The sequence below is a fragment of the Bombina bombina genome, chromosome 11, assembly GCF_027579735.1.
Source record: "Bombina bombina isolate aBomBom1 chromosome 11, aBomBom1.pri, whole genome shotgun sequence".
Lineage (NCBI taxonomy): Eukaryota > Metazoa > Chordata > Amphibia > Anura > Bombinatoridae > Bombina > Bombina bombina.
In genome coordinates, this window is record NC_069509.1 from 120,651,580 (window position 1) to 120,673,240 (window position 21,661).

General features: G+C 37.9%; 1 protein-coding gene across 1 annotated transcript in view; it reads right to left on the reverse strand.

Moving 5' to 3' along the window:
- Positions 1–21,661, reverse strand: part of NPTX2 (neuronal pentraxin 2) — a 129,493-nt gene that overhangs the window by 37,562 nt on the left and 70,270 nt on the right. Inside the window, exon 3 of the mRNA XM_053694407.1 lies at positions 6,081–6,325. Within this exon, the coding sequence (XP_053550382.1) occupies positions 6,081–6,325 (245 nt within the window). The remainder of the gene's footprint in view (positions 1–6,080; positions 6,326–21,661) is intronic.

Here is a 21,661-nt window from a genome sequence, read left to right on the forward strand (position 1 = left end):
AAATCTAATAAAATAATTACACAACACAGACTTTACTTGCATTTTTCTGCAAACAGTTCTTTCTATGCATTCCAATCTGGACTGATTTATAGACGGGAAGATCTTGTTCCTTTGAAATCTGCTCGATAGCTCAGGTCTGGTTAAACTGATTAATTTCAGCTTGCTTGGCTTTGCTGCAACACAAGCGGACAGCTCCACCTACTGGCTATTTTAATCAATGCGCTGCTTCTCAATGCTTTTCAATAGCAGTCACATGACTGGAAAAAAAGGTTGTTATTCTGAAACGGTGTAAATTGAATCGTTGTAAAACGAGGGCCATCTATATATATATATATATATATATATATAGCCACCAATCAACAGCTAAAACATAGGTTCTCTGCTGCTCCTGAGCTTGCCTATATAAACTTTTCAGCAAAGGATAACAAGAGAAGGAAGCAAATGAAATAATAGATGTAAATTGGAAAGTTGTTTAAAATTGTATTCTCTATCTGACTAATGAAAACAGAATTTATTCTTACCTGGTAAATTTCTTTCTCTTGTGATGTATTGAGTCCACGGATTCATCCATACTTGTGGGATATTCTCCTTCCTAACAGGAAGTGGCAAAGAGAGCACCCACAGCAGAGCTGTCTATATAGCTCCTCCCTTAGCTTTCTCCCAAAAATAGCCTCAGAAGAAGCAAAAGTATCAAATTTGTAAAATTTGGAAAAAGTATGAAGCGAAGACCAAGTCGACGCGTTACAAATCTGTTCAACAGAAGCCTCATTTTTAAAAGCCCATGTGGAAGCCACAGCTCTAGTAGAATGAGCAGTAATCCTTTCAGGAGGCTGCTGGCCAGCAGTCTCATAAGCCAAACGGATGATGCTTTTCAGCCAAAAAGAAAGAGAGGTAGCCGTAGCTTTTTGGCCTCTCTGCTTACCAGAATAAACAACAAACAATGAAGATGTTTGACGGAAATCTTTGGTTGCTTCTAAGTAGAACTTTAAAGCACGAACCACATCAAGATTGTGCAACAGATGTTCCTTCTTTGAAGAAGGATTAGGACACAGCGAAGGAACAACAATTTCCTGATTGATATTCCTATTAGAAACAACCTTAGGAAGGAATCCAGGTTTGGTACGCAAAACCACCTTATCTGCATGGAAAACAAGATAAGGTGAGTCACACTCTAAAGCAGATAACTCAGAAACTCTTCGAGCCGAAGAGATAGCTACTAAAAACAGAACTTTCCAAGATAGAAGCTTGATATCTATGGAATGCATAGGTTCAAACGGAACCCCTTGAAGAACTTTAAGAACTAAGTTTAGGCTCCATGGCGGAGCAATTGGTTTGAATACAGGCTTGATTCTGACTAAAGCCTGACTAAACGCTTGAACGTCTGGGACATCTGCCAGACGCTTGTGTAAAAGAATAGACAAAGCAGAAATCTGTCCTTTTAAGGAGCTAGCTGATAACCCCTTCTCAAATCCTTCTTGGAGAAAAGACAATATTCTAGGAATTCTAATCTTACTCTATGAGTAACCCTTGGATTCACACCAATAAAGATATTTGCGCCAAATTTTATGATAGATTTTCCTGGTGACAGGCTTTCTAGCTTGAATCAGGGTATCAATGACCGACTCAGAGAAACCCCGCTTTGATAAAATCAGGCGTTCAATCTCCAAGCAGTCAGACGCAGAGAAATTAGATTTGGATGCTTGAAAGGACCTTGGATTAGAAGGTCCTGCCTCATTGGAAGAGTCCACGGTGGAACAGATGACATGTCCACTAGGTCTGCATACCAAGTCCTGCGTGGCCACGCAGGTGCTATCAGAATCACGGAAGCTCTCTCCTGCTTGATTCTGGCAACCAGACGTGGGAGGAGAGGAAACGGTGGAAATACATAGGCCAGGTTGAAGGACCAGGGCACTGCTAGACCATCTATCAGTACTGCCTGGGTATCCCGGGACCTGGACCCGTAACAAGGAAGTTTGGCGTTCTGACGGGACGCCATCAGATCCAATTCTGGTGTGCCCCATAGCTGAGTCAGCTGGGCAAATATTTCCGGATGGAGCCCCCACTCCCCCGGATGAAAAGTCTGACGACTTAGGAAATCTGCATCCCAGTTCTCTGGATTGCTGAAAGATGGCAAGAGTGAGTCTCCGCCCATCGGATTATTTTGGTTACTTCCATCATCGCTAGAGGACTCCGTGTTCCTCCTTGGTGATTGATGTAAGCTACAGTCGTGATGTTGTCCGACTGAAATCTGATAAATTTGGCCGCAGTTAGCTGAGGCCACACCTGAAGCGCTTTGAATATCGCTCTCAGTTCTAGAATTTTTATTGGGAGGAGAGTTTCCTCCCGAAACCATAATCCCTGTGCTTTCAGGGAGTTCCAGACTGCACCCCAGCCTAGCAGGCTGGCATCTGTCATTACAATAATCCACTCTGGCCTGTGGAAACACATTCCCTGAGCCAGGTGGTCCTGAGACAACCACCAGAGAAGAGAATCTCTGGTCTCCTGATCCAGATGAATTTGCGGAGATAAATCTGTATAATCCCCATTCCACTGTTTGAGCATGCACCGTTGCAGTGGTCTGAGGTGTAGGCGGGCAAAAGGAACTTTGTCCATTGCCACTACCATGAGTCCGATTACCTCCGTACACTGAGCCACTGATGGCTGAGGAATGGAATGAAGAGCTCTGAGTTTTGCTTTGCTGACCTCCGTCAGAAATAATTTCTACCGAGTCTATCAGAGTCTCTAGGAAGGAAACTCTTGTGAGAGGGAAGAGAGAATTCTTTTTATGTTCACCTTCCACCCGTGAGATCTCAGAAAAGCCAACACGATGTCCGTGTGAGACTTGGTTAACTGGAAAGTCGACGCCTGAATTAAGATGTCGTCTAGATAAGGCGCCACTGCTATGCCCCGCGGTCTTAAAACCACCAAAAGGGACCCTAGCACCTTTGTGAAAATCCTGGGAGCCATGGCCAACCCGAAGGGAAGGGCCACAAACTGGTAATGCCTGTCCAGAAAGGCGAATCTGAGAAATTGGTCTGAAAGTTCCCTCTTTTTTGGGAACCACAAAACCTAGCCCTTGTTCCACTTTTGGAACTGGGCGGATCACTCCCATGGCATGTAGGTCTTCTACACAGCGTAAGAACGCCTCTCTCTTTGTTTGGTTTGCAGACAATTGAGAAACGTGAAATCTCCCCCTTGGGGGGGGGGGGGGTCTTTGAAGTCCAGAAGATATCCCTGGGACACAATTTCTAAAGCCCAGGAATCGTGAACATCTCTTGCCCAAGCCTGAGCGAAGAGAGAGAGTCAGCCCCCTACTAGATCCGGTCCCGGATTGGGGGCTACCCCTTCATGCTGTCTTGGAGGCAGCAGCAGGCTTTTTGGCCTGTTTACCTTTGTTCCAAGCCTGGTTAGGTCTCCAGACTGACTTGGATTGAGTAAAATTCCCCTCTTGCTTTGCAGCAGGGGAAGCTGAAGCGGGATCACCCTTGAAGTTCCGAAAGGAACGAAAATTATTTTGTTTGGTCCTTATTTTATTTGTTTTATCCTGAGGGAGGGCGTGGCCTTTCCCTCCAGTGATGTCTGAAATAATCTCTTTCAGTTCAGGCCCGAATAGGGTCTTTCCTTTGAAAGGGATGTTCGAAAGTTTAGATTTTGATGACACATCAGCAGACCAGGACTTAAGCCATAACGCCCTGCGTGCTAAAATGGCAAAACCTGAATTCTTTGCTGCTAATTTAGCCAATTGGAAAGCGGCATCTGTAATGAAAGAATTAGCCAATTTAAGGGCCTTAATTCTGTCCATAATATCCTCTAATGGATTCTCCATCTGAAGAGCCTCTTCTAGAGCCTCAAACCAGAAAGCAGCTGCAGTAGTTAAAGGAACAATGCACACAATAGGTTGGAGAAGAAAACCTTGATGAACAAACATTTTCTTTAGGAGACCCTCTAATTTTTTATCCATAGGATCTTTGAAAGCACAACTGTCTCCGATAGGTATAGTTGTACGCTTAGCGAGAGTAGAAACAGCTCCTTCCACCTTAGGAACCGTCTGCTACGAGTCCCGCATGGTGGCAGATATGGGAAACATTTTCTTAAAAACAGGAGGGGGAGCGAACGGTATAGCTGGTCTATCCCACTCCTTAGTAACAATATTCACAATCCTCTTAGGGACTGGAAAAAAATTAGCGTAAACAGGAAACTCTAAGTATTTATCCATTTTACACAATTTCTCTGGGACCACAATAGGGTCACAATCATCCAGAGTCGCTAATACCTCCCTGAGCAACAAGCAGAGGTGTTCAAGCTTAAATTTAAATGCCGTCATATCAGAATCTGTCTGAGGGAGCGTCTTTCCTGAATCAGAAATCTCTCCCTCAGACAGCAAATCCCTTACCCCTACTTCAGAACATTGTGAGGGTATATCGGATATGGCTACTAAAGTGTCAGAAGGCTCAGCAGTTGTTCTTAACCCAGAGCTGTCACGCTTTCCTTGTAAACCAGGCAGTTTAGATAAAACCGCTGTGAGGGTTGTATTCATAACTGTGGCCATGTCTTGTAAAGTAAATGAAGTCGACGCACTAGAGGTACTTGGCGTCACTTGTGCGGGCGTTACTGGTTGTGACACTTGGGGAGAGGTAGAAGGCAAACCCTCAATTCCTTCTGTCTGAGAATCATCTATTGCTATATTTTTAAGTGCTATAATATGTTCTTTATAATTTATAGATATATCAGTGCAAGTGGGACACATTCTAAGAGGGGGTTCCACAATGGCTTCTAAACACATTGAACAAGGATTTTCCTTGGTGTCAGACATGTTAAACAGGCTAGTAATGAAACAAGCAAGCTTGGAAAAAAAAATTATTCAAAGTAAATAATACTTAGAAAAAAAATGGTACTGTGCCTTTAAGAGAAAAAAAGATGCACAAACTCTGCAAAACAGTGTAAAAAAGCAGTAAACTTTACGAAATGTTTACAGTAGAATCATAAAGCCTTAGTAAGTTTGCACAGCCAGCCAAATAAACAATTAACCCCTTAATGTAAAAACCGGATTGACAAAACATAAAAAAAAAACGGTATAAAAACGTTCAGCACCTTGCCACAGCTCTGCTGTGGCGCCTACCTGCCCTTTAGGATAGATTTGTGGGGAAAAACCTTCTTTTAGGCCCTCAAACACAGCAGGACCCTCTGGAGAAGCAGCTGGATGCCTTCAGAGTAAAAGAAACTGTGCAACTGAGGTGTGAAAATAGGCCCCTCCCACCTCACTCGATGTTAGTGGGGCCTAAAAGAAACACATCAAAGTGTTTCTAGACTAGCCATGTGGGTTAATAATCCTTAAATCAGCCACAATGACCCCTTAAAGTCCCTCAAAAAAACGTTAAATTTTTTAATAAAAAAAGTTTTTTCCCATAAATGCCACCAGTAACAAATGAGCCCTCTATGCAAGCTGGGATTCTCTATTAAGTGTCTGAATACAGCTTACCCTTCCCTCATGGGGATATTGTCAGCCTTTTCTAGAATTAACACAGTCTGTCTAGAAAAAAATTGACTGAACATACCTCAATGCAGCTTAGCATGCAAACCGTTCCCCCAACTGAAGTTTTCCTGTACTCCTCAGCTTCTGTGGGAACAGCAGTGGATCTTAGTTACAAAGTGCTAAGATCATTATCCTCCTTGCAGAAATCTTCATCCCTTTTCTGCCAGAGAGTGAATAGTACACACCGGTACCATTTAAAATAACAAACTTTTGCTTGAGAAAATAAAAACTAACATTTTTGTCACCACACTAACTTTACCCTTCCTAGCAGTTAAGCAGGCAAAGAGAATGACTGGGGGGGTGGAGCTAAGGGAGGAACTATATAGACAGCTCTGCTGTGGGTGCTCTCTTTGCCACTTCCTGTTAGGAAGGAGAATATCCCACAAGTATGGATGAATCCGTGGACTCGATACATCTTACAAGAGAGAGAACATTTTTGGGTTTCATGTCCCTTTTAAGTGTGGAGAAAAATGTAGAAAGGAGATAGATTACAGCTAAAATATTACATTACACGTGTTATTTACAAAAATAAATATTCTGACAATACCTTGTCATTAACTAGTAATTCAATTGGCTGATTCCCCCATTCAATTAACACGATTTCGTTAGCTTGACCTGACACCGCATATGAAAATGGAGTCCCAATTCCTGGGGATGCACTGGACTTTAGCCACATACAAATAGTAAAAGCAAAGAGCTCAGGTAATGTTTTCTTAATCCTCCCATACAAATAATTGGTACGAAGAGGAAGAGATACTTTGAAATCATCTGGTGATTTAAACGTGCTTGTACCTAGGAGAAAGTTAGAAGAAAAGGAGACAGTTACAAATGTGTGATGTACAATAATGTGTTCAAACTAAAACAGTCATAATAAAAGAGAAAATTGATTTTGTCATACACTTCATCCACTGATAATTTATATTTGAATTAGTTATGTTACTGCTTTAATACAATGATTAAATACAACTGGATCTAATGTATGTCTATATCCATTTTATATCCCTTAGTGAATATTCTTTACCAGTAAACTGTGTGGGTCTACTACTGCAGATACCTTAACAACCTGCTCTGTGTGGAGTAAAACTACTTCATATTATATGAGGAGACACGATTCAAGAGCAATTTCAATAATAGTAATAAAATTTATACTTATCTGATAAATTAATTTCTGTCATGAGGGTGAGAGCCCAAAACTCATCACATGTGGGATTAAAGTAAAGTCTAAAAGGGGTAGGCAAAACACCCAACATAATAGAGCTTTAATCCCACCCACTTTCCCATAATCCCTAGGTCATATAAATGGCCAAGAGAAAGGAACATTTTAGAAAAGTAGGAAAAATAAAGCAGGGTAAGGGAATTGTAAACTGGTACTGCTACCAACTATACTGAAGAAACATGTGTGGGTTCTCTTGAACGCTCACTATCATGAAAGATGCATACATTTTGTTGTTTTTTCATAAGATGATGAGAGTCCATGAACCATCACATGTGGGATCCTATACTCCAAGCTGTGAAGTCCACAAAACCATCACGAAAATTGGCGGGATAACAGTTAAGATAGGTAAAGACCCTAAACATGCACAGCAACCACAAGTAGCTTTAGAAGAGGCAAACATCTGAAAATGCTAAAATTAGTAAAAATATGCAAAGAGGAACAAAATTTGTTCAACGAAAGCTTCATAGCTTCATTCCTGGAAGCCCAAGAGGTGGCAACTGCTCTAGTAGAATGAGCAGTAATTTGCTTTGGGGGAAACTCCCACACTACCAAGTATGCTTTGCAAATCAAAGCTTTAAGCGATGCTGCCAATTGCTGTAGCTTTTTTGTCTCTTACATTGACCAGAGAAAAAAATAAAGAATTTCTAAATTCTTTTGTGGCCGGAAGATGTTTCAAGGCCCTGACCACATCCAAGTTGTGAAGAAATCTCTCTGAAGCACTCTTTGGGTTTGGAAAGAGATGGAACCACACTTTCCCTTTTAATGTTATTCAAAAATACCACTTTTGGAAGGAAAGAATAGTTGGTACTTAAAATCACCTTGTCCTGATAAAGGTTTCACAATGAAGATCATTTTGTCTTATAACCAGTCTTATCCTGGCCAAAGCTTGGACAAATGCTTGAATGTCAGGGAGTCTAGAAAGACCTAGAAGGCTGAATTTGGCCATTAATGGAACAGCCCGATAAACCATTTTCCAGACCATACTTTTGAGGAAGTTCAAAACAATTCCAACAATAATGTTTAGTCTCACACCAGGTAAGAAAAGCTAATTATTAACTATTACTGGGTTAAACTTTAGGAAAATAATCATAAAATAAATACTGATCTGGCGGTAATAGCAGTTGACGCAGAAAAGGTGTTTTATTCGGTAACGTGGGATCATTTATTTACGACCTTATCTAAATTTGGGCTACAGGGAAACATTAGCAATTTTATAAACCTGATCTACACAAATCCGTCAGTAGCTATTTTAGTGAATGGGATATCTACCCCTAATTTTGTGCTCCAAAAAGGGTCTAGACAAGGCTGCCCATTATCTCTATATTTATTTAATTTAGCTAAAAAACCAATAGCAATTGCTCTGAGGAAGGACTTAGGTGGAATATGGCTAGGACAAAGGAAAACTACTTTACTGCTTTATGCAGATAATTTACTAGTTTTTATTCAAGATTCAGAAAAAAGTATCCCAATTTTAAACAATGTTATGGAGGCATTTAGTGCCTTTTCCGGATATAAACCAAACCTGAACAAGTCAGAAATGTTATGGCTATTCAAAATGAGAAATAGTATGAAAAATCCTCACTTTAAAGAAGTAAATACAAGCTTTGAATATCTTGGCATTGTATTATCTAAAAAACCTGATGAATGGTATGAAATGAACTACCCTCATCTCAAATATATAGAGACCTTTTAAATTGGTATTAATTTTAGCTGTCTCTTACTGGAAAGATAAATTTAATAAAAATGACAAATTTTCCAAAGCTTTTGTATATGATGCAGAATTTACCTTTTTTATTAAAAATAGGGATCTAGCAGAATTTAAAAAAGGATGCCTACAATTTATTTGGGGACATAAAAGGAAAGCAATTGCTTTTAAAAAGCTCTCCTTTTTAAGGCCTGATGGAGGCCTGTCGTTACCACACATTGAACTTTATAATATTGTCTGTTTAGGGAAGATAGCCATAGACTGGATAAATAACAAAGAATATTATACTTCACCTAGATTAGAAAACCAGACGGTGGCACCATACTCATTAAAAGCTTTACTTCATTGTACATCAAAACTATGCCTGTATTGAGTAAAAGCATTGCAAAAAATACTAAAAAATTATTAAATTTATCTTTTTCTAAACATCTTCCAATTATTGGAAATCCTAAATTTATCTCAGCGCTTAATTCTAAAAAAATTTAGCGATGGAGCCAACAGGGCCTTATCTATATTCAACAGCTGAAGGAAATAGATCAATTTTGATGAAACATTTTTGCGGAATTAATAAGGGATTTTTTTTGCATATCTCCAGATACTACATTTATTTGAAGAAATGATGAAAGAAACTTGAACCAGGCTGGGCAGGAATAGAACCAGTGATTGGTTTATACAAGACAGGCAATTTCTCTATATGTTGTACAAAACAGTAAAGGCATATCAGGGGCAAGAAAACATTGCTAAAATAGCAATGAGTTGGAAAAAGACTACTAACATTATACAGAAAAGTTTCAAGTTGGTTGAGGAAGCCACAATAACTACTGCTATGAGAGAATCACATGTTAAAATAATAAATAAAATGTTTATTACACCATACTAGAAATCAAAGTGGGTTAACAGCGATAGCGTATGCGATAAGTGTAGCTACCCAGCTGCTGACCTTTATCATTGTTTGTGGAACTGCCCCAAAATTAAGAAATACTGTAATAAAATTGAATTCTAGTTGAGTAAAATAATACAAAGTCCTTTAAAAATCCAGAATAACCATGTTTTCTTTCTGTTGGAGGAGTATAAGAAGTAGACTCCTTGTCTGTTTATGTGTGTCTATAGTATCATAACAACAACAACATATCCGTTTTCGCAAGGAAAAACCCACAAAAAATTAAGTTTTAAATTTAAATTTGAAAAGTAAGCCGTAGCTTTCACAGTGTAAGACCCTACACACAGGCCACGCCCACTGACGTGTTTCGTCACTCGTACGTGACACATAAACAGACAAGGAGGGTTTAGAGTATTACCCCTATGCTCCATTTTCATGATATTTAAACTACTCACGTTGTGATACATTGTGACATATTGTATCTTAGTAAGCAAGCCATTGAGTGAATGAATAATAGGGATTGATTCCTACATAGTTATGCTCTTTATTAGATGATTATAGATAAAGAGAAACTTTTATGATACTGTGTATGTGTGTAGGATATGTATAGCTATAGGGAAGCAGTTAGAAATCAGCTGACTGGGTTAAATCCCAGCAGTACGCAGGCAGGATGCAGCCTTTGAGTGCATAGTCTGTTTGCACTGCATGATTATTTACACCCCACACACATTATTCCTTTCACTCCTCCCTCTCCCTTATAAGACTCTATCCAGGCCACATAGCCCCCTTTTTTAGCCCCATTGTTTTTAATTATTAGTTGGATCATGAAAAACAGAAAAGGACAATAAGCGCAACCAGGATTCAAGTGAGTTTATTCACAAGTGGACAAAAAGCGCACAAACAATGATGCACTTACAAGATATCAAATTAAAAACAGCAGCATATAGATAAACATGCAGGTATACAGGAACCAAATTCATTCACCAGAAAAACACCACAGTCCCACACAATGTTCTCTGGACCCCAAATGATAGTGGCCTGATATGTCAGATAACTGGATATTACCAGATAAACATAATAACCTCAACACGTTGGACAATGGACCAATCAAATTAGGGGGAGTGTAGTGGACAAACACACCCCTCGGGTGAGACAATTATTAACTGCTTCATTCTCTCCTCATAACTAACTAAAATGCAGTATTTTAAAATTGTAATCCCCTTAGGGGCAGTAAAAAATAACAATCATAATAATAAATACATAAAACCATGGCTACATAATTACATATAAAATGCATTTACAATAACAATCAATCTTAAAAGCATACATAGCTAGCTCCTTCAGTATAAATAAGTAATATTATTAAAATCATATACCCTTCCTATACCATATTACATGTGTGCCGCAACATCTATATCTATATTTAACCCTAATGGTGTTAAAAATTTAATTCTATAGATCCATAGAGTTTCCAATTTACGAAGTTTAAGGAGTATATTGTTCTCTTTTGGTGGCACCCAATCAATCACCTGAATTCTTAGACTACTAGGATCACAATTATGTACTTCCATTAAGTGTCTGAGTACACTGTGTTTATTTAATTTTTCTTTGATGTTATACACATGCTCAAAGAATCTTCTTTTAATTTTTCTTTTGGTGCAGCCTACATAAAATAGGCCACACCCACACCCCAAGATGTACACTACATAAATAGAGTTACAATTACTCCTAATGTTTATGTTAAATTACTGGGAATAACCAGAATTGGGGAGTTTTGATTTGTTATTAATATGTTTACACATTAAGCATTGAGATTTTCCACATTTGAAAGTGAACTGGTTCCAGATAACCAGTTTGAATTTTTTGAGTCATTTCCCCCATTATCTATCCTATTTCTTAGCTGCTTGGAGCCAAGCTGTTCTTTAGATTCTTGCTTTTTTTTTTAAATAATCTCGGGTTGGTCCCCTAACTGACTACCTAAAATTGTATCTGCCTTTAAAATCGGCCAATGTTTTTTTAGGATACTTTTAATTTTATTAGAACCTTCGTTATATGTAGAAATAAATCTAATAGGTGCTTCTTTCTGTTCTTTATTACATGTTTTTTTTACAGATAAAAGATCTTCTCTATTTTTTTTGGAATGCTCTATCCTTGGATTCTTCTAGGAGTTCTTTTCTGTAGCCCTTCCTAATTAATTTGTTTTCTAAAATTTCAGCTTCCTTGAAGTAGTTTTCCTCATGTTTGCAATTTCTACGCATTCTCAAAAACTGACTATATGGGATATTTTGTTTCCAACTTTTCTTATGTACACTTGAATAATCAATAAAACTATTCCTTTCTGTAGGTTTTCTATAATTAGTTACTGCAACTTTATTATTATCATCACTATATAAAATAATATCTAAAAACTCAATTTATGTGTTAGAATGAGTGCCTGTAAACCTCAAATTCATTTCATTATTGTTCATATATTCATAGAAATCTTGGATATCTGTTTCATTTCCCCTCCACAGTATAATAATATCATCGATAAATAGATTGTATTTTACTATGTTTTTATCAAAACGGTTATTGCTCCAAATGTATAAGGGTTCTTAAAGATATAGAACTGTCTTTCAGTGATGAAAGTAAACTAGTGAATAAACACAATGCCAATCTCACTATACTTGAGAGAAAGGCTCTACAAAATTTGAGCAACAATAGAGATATTGTGATTCGCTCCGCCGACAAAGGCGGAGGTATAGTTATACAGAAGAGAGATAATTACATGGAGGAAGCATTAAAACGTTTGAATGACACCCAAACATATAAGGTTCTGAAGGGGACCCGATAGTGAAGTTTAATAAAGATTTTGAGAAACTACTAATGGAAGCTAAAAATGAAGGAATTTTAAATATTAATGAGTATAAATTTGTGTCCAATCCTCATCCCATCACCCACAAAGATGCAGTCAATCCACCGGGAAGACCGATTGTGTTGGGGATTGGCTCCCTTTGTGACAATCTTTCCAAATATGTGGACTTTTATCTACTGCCCCTAGTTAGACAGACTCTGGCCTTTTTAAAAGATACACAAGAGGTCATTAACATTTTTGAGGGGATAATGTGGGAGCAGGATATGTTTTGGATAACATGCACTGTACACCTGCATCCCTCATGATGCCGGTGTCGGTGTAGTAGAATTGGAACTCGCAAGATCCAACTTTTCAATGATTCATGCCCAATTTTTGGTTGACAGCATTACATTTATACTTACAATTACTTTTCCTTTGAGGATTTTTATTTACAGACTAGAGGGACTGCGATGGGGACAACCTTTGCACCCTCATATGCTAATTTATATATGAATCATTTTGAAAAATTATACATTTGGAGCAATAACTGTTTTGATAAAAACATAGTAAAATACAATCGATTTATCGATGATATTATTATACTGTGGAGGGGCAATGAAACAGATATCCAAGATTTCTATGAATATATAAACAATAATGAAATGAATTTGAGGTTTACAGGCACTCATTCTAACACATCAATTGAGTTTTTAGATCTTATTTTATATAGTGATGATAATAATAAAGTTGCAGTAATTAATTATAGAAAACCTACAGAAAGGAATAGTTTTATTGATTATTCAAGTGCACATAAGAAAAGTTGGAAACAAAATATCCCATATAGCCAGTTTTTGAGAATGCTTAGAAATTGCACACATGAGGAAAACTACTTCAAGGAAGTTGAAATTTTAGAAAACAAATTAATTAGGAAGGGCTACAGAAAAGAACTCCTGGAAGAATCCAAGGATAGAGCATTCCAAAAAAAATAGAGAAGATCTTTTTTTTTTTTTTTATCACTTTATTTACATCCAACAATGAGTACAATTCCATAATCACATGAAAACATAATATTAAAATTTACTAGAACAAAGTAACAACAAGAAAATAATAAGGAAAAGAAGACAGTAACAGTCAATCAAAAATAAAGTATATGTTACATATCATATACCCAATTGGCTGTACTAAGCAGTCTGTCTATCTTTCAATAACTCATTGTTGGAATATGGGTTTTTTTTGTTTTTTTTCCCTTCCCCCTTTCTTTTTTGAACCAAGGCAAAACAACCAAAACTGAGGAAAAAAAAAAAAAAAAACCAGGGGAAGGGGGGGGGAGAAGAAAAGAAGGAGGGGGGAGGTAGGAAATGGACAAGAAGGGAGAAGAGAAGAAAGGAAGGGGAGGAATCCTTAAGTTACTCTAACCCTCCGCAGGTCACCAAATACCTAGTAATACTAATTCCGAGTTCTTAAATGGAGCGATCAAATAATCGATTTCTCTTTCAGGGAAAATCTTAATAAATGGCGCCCATTTATGGAAAAATTTCTTTACATCAAGTTCTTTGTCTATATTAGTGTTTTTTTGTTCTAAGACACATTGTTTCTTTAGGTGATTCCTAATTTCTGAAATGGTTGGTATTGCCCTCTGTTTCCATTTCATACATATCAGATATCTGGTAGCTAAGATAGATAAATTTACTAATTTTTCATTAGGCTGACGTCCCTCTTGAGGTTTTAGACAGAATATAATCTGAAATAATGAGAAGGCTATCAGCTCAATTTTAAGTATATTTTTTAGCCAATACTCCAGCTTACTCCATACATTCCTCAATCTAGGGCAATACCAAAACATGTGTATTAGGTCCACAGCTAAGTAAGAACATTTAGGACATTTATTAAATTCAGGGTTTCGGACTCTGAGGCCTCTTTCCGGAGTGAAGTATGCCCTGTGCAAAAGTTTCAGGTGAGTATCTCGCCAATTAGAAGAAAGAGTTGTTTTTATTACTTTGTTCAGTGAAAGTTGAATAATTTTAGGTTCTATGTTACTATGTGGAATTAAATTATTCCAGATCAAAGCCAGGTTCTCCACTAGCGGGCCAGCCTTACTGAAGCTCAGCATATAATAACACGGAGCGATGGACATAGAGGAATTTTTAGTTATTGTTAACCATGTTTCTAAGGTGCCCAAAGTCCAACTCCAGCCAATCTTCTGTATAAGATCAGCTGTATAATGTCTTATCTGTAGGTATGCGAAAAAATCTTTATTTAGCAAATTAAATTCGTTCTTCAACTCTTCAAAGGATTTGATACACTTTCTGTCCCGATCAATTAGATATATAACTCTATCCAGACCATTGTTCTGCCATCTGTTAAAAACAGTTGAGTCTAAGCCTGGTTGGAAATTCGGGTTTCTGATTATGGGAAAGTATTTTGATGTTTTAGGACATATTGAGAGAAGTTTAGTTAGTCTAGACCATGCTTTGAGCGGATTCAAAATAAATTTAAATTCCTTAATACTTGTTGGGAGATCCCTAGGTTCCAAATGTGCCAGGGCTAATAGTGAATACGGATCGCAAATATTGGACTCAAGATCATTATTTAGAACATAGTTCTTGTTGTAAAACCAATCTGCTATTATGCGGACTAAGAAGCAAAGATTATAAAATCTTAAATTTGGTAATGCTAAGCCTCCCATCTCTCTTGGTGATGTTAATTTAGAGAGGGCTATCTTAGATCTTTTTCCCTGCCAAATAAATTGTCGAATTGCTGAATTTAACAATCGTATATCTTTCTCAAATAGAATTAATGGGACATTCTGTAAAATGTATAGCAATTTTGGAAGGAGAACCATTTTAAATAGTGCTGTGCGGCCGGATATTGAGAGAGGTAGGCTTTGCCAGGTTTTAAGCCTTCCTTTGATATATGCTAAAATTGGGGTTATGTTTTCTTTATAAAGATCTTTTAAGTTAATTGGGATTTTAATTCCTAAGTATTTCATTGATTCCGTTACTACTTTATAAGATACATTTGCAATACTGGTCCTATTTTTTCTGAGCCAAATTAGTTCAGATTTTATAGTATTTACTTTGTATCCTGAGAATGCCCCATAATGATCAGTAATCTGCTGGAGTTTAGGGATGTTTTCTGCTGTGTTAGAAAGATATATAAGCAGGTCATCCGCATATAATCCAATTTTTATTTCATGGTTTCGAATTTTTATACCTTCCAGCGAGCGCCTAATTTCCATTGCTAAGGGTTCAATGGCCAAATCGAAAAGGAGCGGGGAGAGAGGACAGCCCTGGCGAGTGCCCCTCTTCAATACAATTGGAGGAGAAATATAATTGTTAATAATCAGGCGTGTAGAAGAATGATTGTATAAGTTCTCCACAAACTTAGGAAAATTGCCCTCAATCCCAAACCTTGATAAAGAAAAAATGATATGTTTATGGATTACTAAATCGAAAGCTTTTTCCGCATCAATTGATAAAATGGCCATATCAGGGGAGTCCTCCCTCCCCACCCCTTGAGCAGATGTTCCTTGAATATATTCCATAGTAACCAGCAATTCTCTGATTTTTGCTGAGGAGTTACGATTATTGATAAAGCCGGCTTGGTCCGAATGAATTACCGTAGATAAGATAGACTGAAGCCTTCTTGCTAAAATTGAGGAAAGTATTTTATAGTCTGAATTTAACAATGCAATAGGTCTATAAGACTCTTTACTTGCAGGATCCTTCCCCTCTTTTAAGATCAGAGCGGTAAGTGAAGATGCGAAGGAAGACGAAGTCTGTTTATGATTGATAAAAATATCATTGTAAAGATTGCCCAGGTAGGGAGCTATCTCTGATGATAAGATTTTGTAAAACTCGTTAGGCAATCCATCCGGGCCAGCCGCCTTATTTAGAGGAAGTTTGGTAATTATTATTCTAATTTCTTCCTGTGTAATAGGTCCATTGAGTCCGGCAATCTCCTCAGGGGTAGCCGTGGGAAAAATAATTTTATTACAAAATTTAATCGCTTTATCTATATCGAACTCCTTACTAGTGTAGAGTTGTTGGAAATACTGATGGAACACACTTGAGATTTCTTCCGATTTAGTTAAAAGCTTCCCATTCTGCTGGATTTTATCAATATTAGGTTTTTTATTCTCATTCTTAATTAGTTTAGTTAACATTTTGCCAGACTTATTGCCAAATTTGTGCAGTTTGGCTTGCAGTCTAAGCTCGCTATATGTTTCCTGCGTTAAGCAAAAAGTATCTCTCGCTGCCTTAGCTCGCATGTATCTTGCCCAATTGAGGGGCGTTCTTTCCAGTAAATAAAGATTATAGGAATTAATCAATGAATTGCACACTTCCTTTTCTCTTGCCTTTCTTCTCTTATTTTGAATCGCGGAATATGCCATAATTTCCCCTCTGAGGACTGCCTTAGCAGTTTCCCAGAAGATATCTGTATGTTCCACATAATTACTATTAAATTGAGCATATTCCTTGAATTTGTTCCTGAGCCATTCTTTGAACTTTAACTCAGAGTAGAAATAGTAAGGAAAAAAAAATCGCAGGGTCTTTGATCTAGATTGAGTAAAATTAAATTCAAGAGTGATGGGCCCGTGGTCCGAGAGAAAAATAGGCATTATCTCAGCTTTAACCATTGTAGAGCTTAAATGATCCCCAATTAAAAACAAGTCGATCCTAGATAATGTTTTGTGGGCCTTAGATAGACAAGTGAAATCCTGAATATCAGGATTCTGATATCTCCAGATGTCACGCACCGAGAGGATCTGTTTAATGTTATTAATTATTTTAGAGTCAAGATTATCTTTTTTCTGTTTCAGAAGCTTATTATTTCTTCTGAGTCTATCTATGGGACATTGGGGGGCCATATTAAAATCCCCCCCCCCCCAAAATTAAATGTCCTTCGGTACTTAGAAGGAGCTTTGCTTGTAGTACGTCCCAAAATTCAGGATCGTTTTTATTTGGACCATAGACATTGCAGATTGTGTATTTTGTCTGACCTATTTTCAATTTAACCAGGACATACCTCCCCCCGGGGTCAGCCTCAGAGTCTAGAATCTCCACTTGAAGTCTTTTTCCTATAAGTATTGCAACTCCCCTTTTCTTCCCTACACTCGGGGCTACAAGAACTTCTTTTACCCAGGATGATTTCAATTTTAATGATTCCTCTAAATTTAAATGAGTTTCCTGTATTAAACCAATATCGGTCTGGGCTTTCCGTAGATGTGATAGAATTGCTTTACGTTTAATAGGAGAAGAAATTCCCCCCACATTCCATGATACAATTTTAAATTTTTCAGATTTATATGTCATATTTCTCTAAAATGTAAAGGGAAAAGAAAGAGAATTAGAAAAGTGTAGGGGGGGGGGGAAGCCAGGAAGATATTGGAGGGAGGGCAGGAGAGGGGAGAAAAAAAAAAAAAACAAAACAAAAAAAAAGGAGAAAAAAAAAAAAAATCCCCACAGGGAAGGGGGAGGGAGGGGGTTCCACTTTCCCCCATAACTGCCATCGTCATACATTTGTCTTCATAATTGACGCAATAAGAAAGAAACAAAAATACAAGATAGATCCACATAATTAAAGCCATTAGCCATAAAATTATCATCTATGTTTATGTATCTAGAGTCTTATAAAGATTTTCAGCAATTTGGACATCTTCAGTAATATGTGTTATTCCATTTAGTACCACTTTCAGTTTTGAGGGATAGATCAGAACCGCCCTATACTCTTGTTGTATGAATTTGGAGCAAATCGGGGCTAATTTCCGTCTCTTTAAGGCAGTATCCGCCGAAAAGTCCTGAAAAATCATAATTTTATTACCCTCTATCATGATTGGCTGGTTCTTTCGAGAGTACTGTAACAGTAGTTCCTTATCCTTATAATTAAGTAGCCTAGCAATTACTGGTCGATTTCTGCTGCTACTGTTACCCTCTAGACGTGGGGGGCCTATCCTATGGGCTCTCTCAACTATAATCGGAGGGTATGTGGAAGGGATTTTTAACGCTTTAGTGAGAGTGTCGGATATAAAAATGTCAAGCTTTTCAAATTGTTTACTTTCAGGGAGGCCAATTATTCTTAAATTATTCCGTCTTGAACGGTTTTCAAGGTCCTCTAGCCTGTCCATGATTTTTTGTACCCTTTTTGCTGAGATCTCAATCTTAGTGCTATGTGTACCTGCTTGATCTTCTAGGTCCGAGACCCTCTGTTCTACTTCTTGCAGTCTATTTGAAAACTGCCTCACCTCTTGAGTTAAAGAGGAAATATCATGTTTAATGTCAGTTTTAAGTGTTTCAAATTTAGGGGCTAATGCCTCCGCAATATTGGTCACTAATGTCTGCATATTAAGATTTTCTGGTATTGTTGGTACTTGTTCAACGACTGGTTCTAATGTATTCTTGAGTTTCCTATCTCTGTGCCTGCCTGTCATATTTGGAGAAGGATTTTTTTGGCGAGTTTGAAAGGTATTTATCCATGTACCGCGTGGATGTGAATTACAAAAGTGCCGCAAGAAAGGGAAGAGAAAAAAAAAAAAAAAGGAGGGGGGGAATTTGTGTGTGATATAAGTGGTGATATGTTTATACAATTAAGAAAAAGTGAGTTTGTGCCAGTGAGAAGAGGTGAAAGCCTAGTGTCTAGGGGCTACAGGAGCCCAGGGGATAAAAAGTAAAAAAATTCAAAATTAATGTGTTTTCTAGTGAGTGAAGGGTAGTAAACCAATTAGATAGTGTATGCGAGAAAAATAGAAATTTATTGTGAGTGGTGATAAAGTGAGATTATTGCGGTAACAAGGAGATATTCCTCCCAACTCCTTGAGTTTAAACTAGACTTCCTCCCAATTTATTTTGCGTTAAAATTCATCCTCTATTGAAGTTTTCTAATTGTCTGAGTTTTATACCTGGGTCAATTATTTATTTTATTTTTAAGAGTAGGCAAAACTATAAGATATTATCTTTCATCCATTGAAGACTAGATATTTCTATTCTTAAGGATTTAGCAGAAAAGCTGTATTTTCATTAATGAGTGACCTTTCAGACATTAAAGTTTCTGCCTGAGCCAGCCTTATTATAAGTCTCACTTTTGTATTTTCTTCCCCTTTCTCCTTTATTATTACAACAAAGTGAAGAATTAAAGCTTGATATGTGTTAGTATGAAATTGTATGCAAATGCAGAGCTTAAAGAAATAAGTCAAAAAACAGATAACACCAGTAGATACAGAGAGTTGTATAACTCAAATAGCAGCAGAGCAGTATAGACTTTTCCCACCTGTTCATAACATTTTATAGGCAAACTACGTTTGTAAGTGTGGGAAATAAAGGTATGTAGATTCAGCTCAGGTCCCTTCAATAATCTTATATGTATATGATGCCCTCTCTCCTCTCTTTTCAGAGTGAAAGAAAGAAAAAACTCCAATAAATTGAGTAAATCACTTAAGCGTGAGTGCTCAGAGCTTTGATATCTAAGTGTGCTTCCTTTATAGTAAGGATTCTTGTAAAGTGTAAGGATTTTAATATTAATAATGGAGAGCCATAACCGGTTAGAGTTTAGCCCCCAGTACTAGTAGTTATTATTGCTGTTTTTAAATCACTTTAGCAATTTACTTTACTAAATCAGTAAACAAGAGTACATAAAATACTAAGCAAAAGAGAACTTAAGCTTAAAATACCATTTGTAATTTAGTTAAACCAAAAAAAAAAAAGAGAAGCTCTTTGAGTAGATGTCCCTCTGAATCGTGAGTCCTTTAGCATTTCAAGGATAGGAAGAGGGCTTAATTTGTCTCAGGTCCCAATTTTTCACTATATGTCCCTTGAGAAAAGCAGCCTGAATGTTGTACTACAGCTTTATTTCACTCTCCACTGTATTCGTTTAGTAAGGAAAAAAGGGGAGATATTCAGCCAAGGGGAAAAAAACAGAGAAAGTCTTTTCCTCCCTTTCCCCTCTTCTTCCTCACTATCCTTCTCCCTTACTTCTATATGTCCCAGTCTAGAATTATGTGGGCTGAAGAGTAATTACTTCTCAATTATTTTTGTTTCTCCTCTGTTTCCAGTCTAAAATCAACTCTCCTTGTTCCGCTTATTTTCGTTTTTAGGAATGCGATACTTTTCTTCCTCAACCTGTCTATTTGTCCCAAGTGTCCTCTTTTCAATTGAGGTATCGAGACCTCTACCCAAAAAGACTCACCTTCTCCTCCGCTACCCGATCTTCCTTCTGTCTGAAAGTGCCTGGTGGGCCAAGGCGAGTGCCGTAACTCCGGCGGAGAGAGAGCCTTGAATAGGTCGCCTGTCAGAGAGTTCGGTGTCTGAAGATTCTTTGGACGACAGGCGAATCCCTCGCCCCCTCTCACGCAGCACCGGTGGGAGAGGGGGGGGGGGAAAGTACAAACAGGAGACCCTCTGTAACAAGTTTCCAGATCACACTGCTCGCGGCGTCCAGCAGGATTCTCAGTGTCTCCTCCCACGCAGCATCGGTGGGGGGGGAGAGAGCGTGAGCACAGTTGATCCCGTGGGAGCAGCGGTATCTTTTCCGGCAGTCTCTCTCTTCTTCCCGGAGTCCAGGTAAGTATATCCAGTACAATTTTGATCACGAAGCGGGAGCGGAGGAACAGGGAGTTTCAGATTGCGGCCAGTTATAATAGCACAATATAGCTTAGACTGGAGCCAGGAGGATTTCAAGCGTATAAGTCCATTATTCTCGGTATGTTTCTTATTTTTTTCATAGCAACCCCAAGGGGAGTATGACTACTTATAATGATATTGAAAGTTTGTTTAATATAGTCTGAGAGCAAGTTATGGGTTCTTTTCTGCAGCTAAGCAGTGGGTTGAATTTCCACTGCACGGCACCAGGGAAGTTGTCTCAAAGTGTCCAGGTAGCAGCCCCAGGTAGTGGGGAGGCGCGAAATTCCTACCGCCAGGTGCTGTAGGACTGGAGGGGAGAGCTCAGCAATCAGAACCTTGCTCCTCCTCCACCAGGTGCCAGAGAAGATCTTTTATCTGTAAAAAAAACATGTAATAAAGAATAGAAATAAGCACCTATTAGATTTATTTCTACATATTAAAAGTATCCTAAAAAAAACTGGCCGATTTTAAAGGCAGATCCAATTTTAGGTAGTCAGTTAGGGGACCAACCCGAGATTATTTTAAAAAAAGGCAAGAATCTAAAGAACATCTTGGCTCCAAGCAAGCTAAGAAATTGGATAGATAATGGGGGAAAGGACTCACAAAATTCATACTGGTTATCTGGAACCAAGGGCACTTTCAAATGTGGAAAATCTCAATGCTTAATGTGTAAACATATTAATAACAAATCAAAATTCCACAATTCTGATTATTCCCAGGAATTTAACATAAACATTAGGAGTAATTGTAACTCTATTTATGTAGTGTACCTCTTGGAGTGTGGGTGTGGACTATTTTATGTAGGCCGCACCAAAAGAAAAATTAAAAGAAGATTCTATGAGCATGTGTACAACATCAAAGAAAAAATAAATAACACAG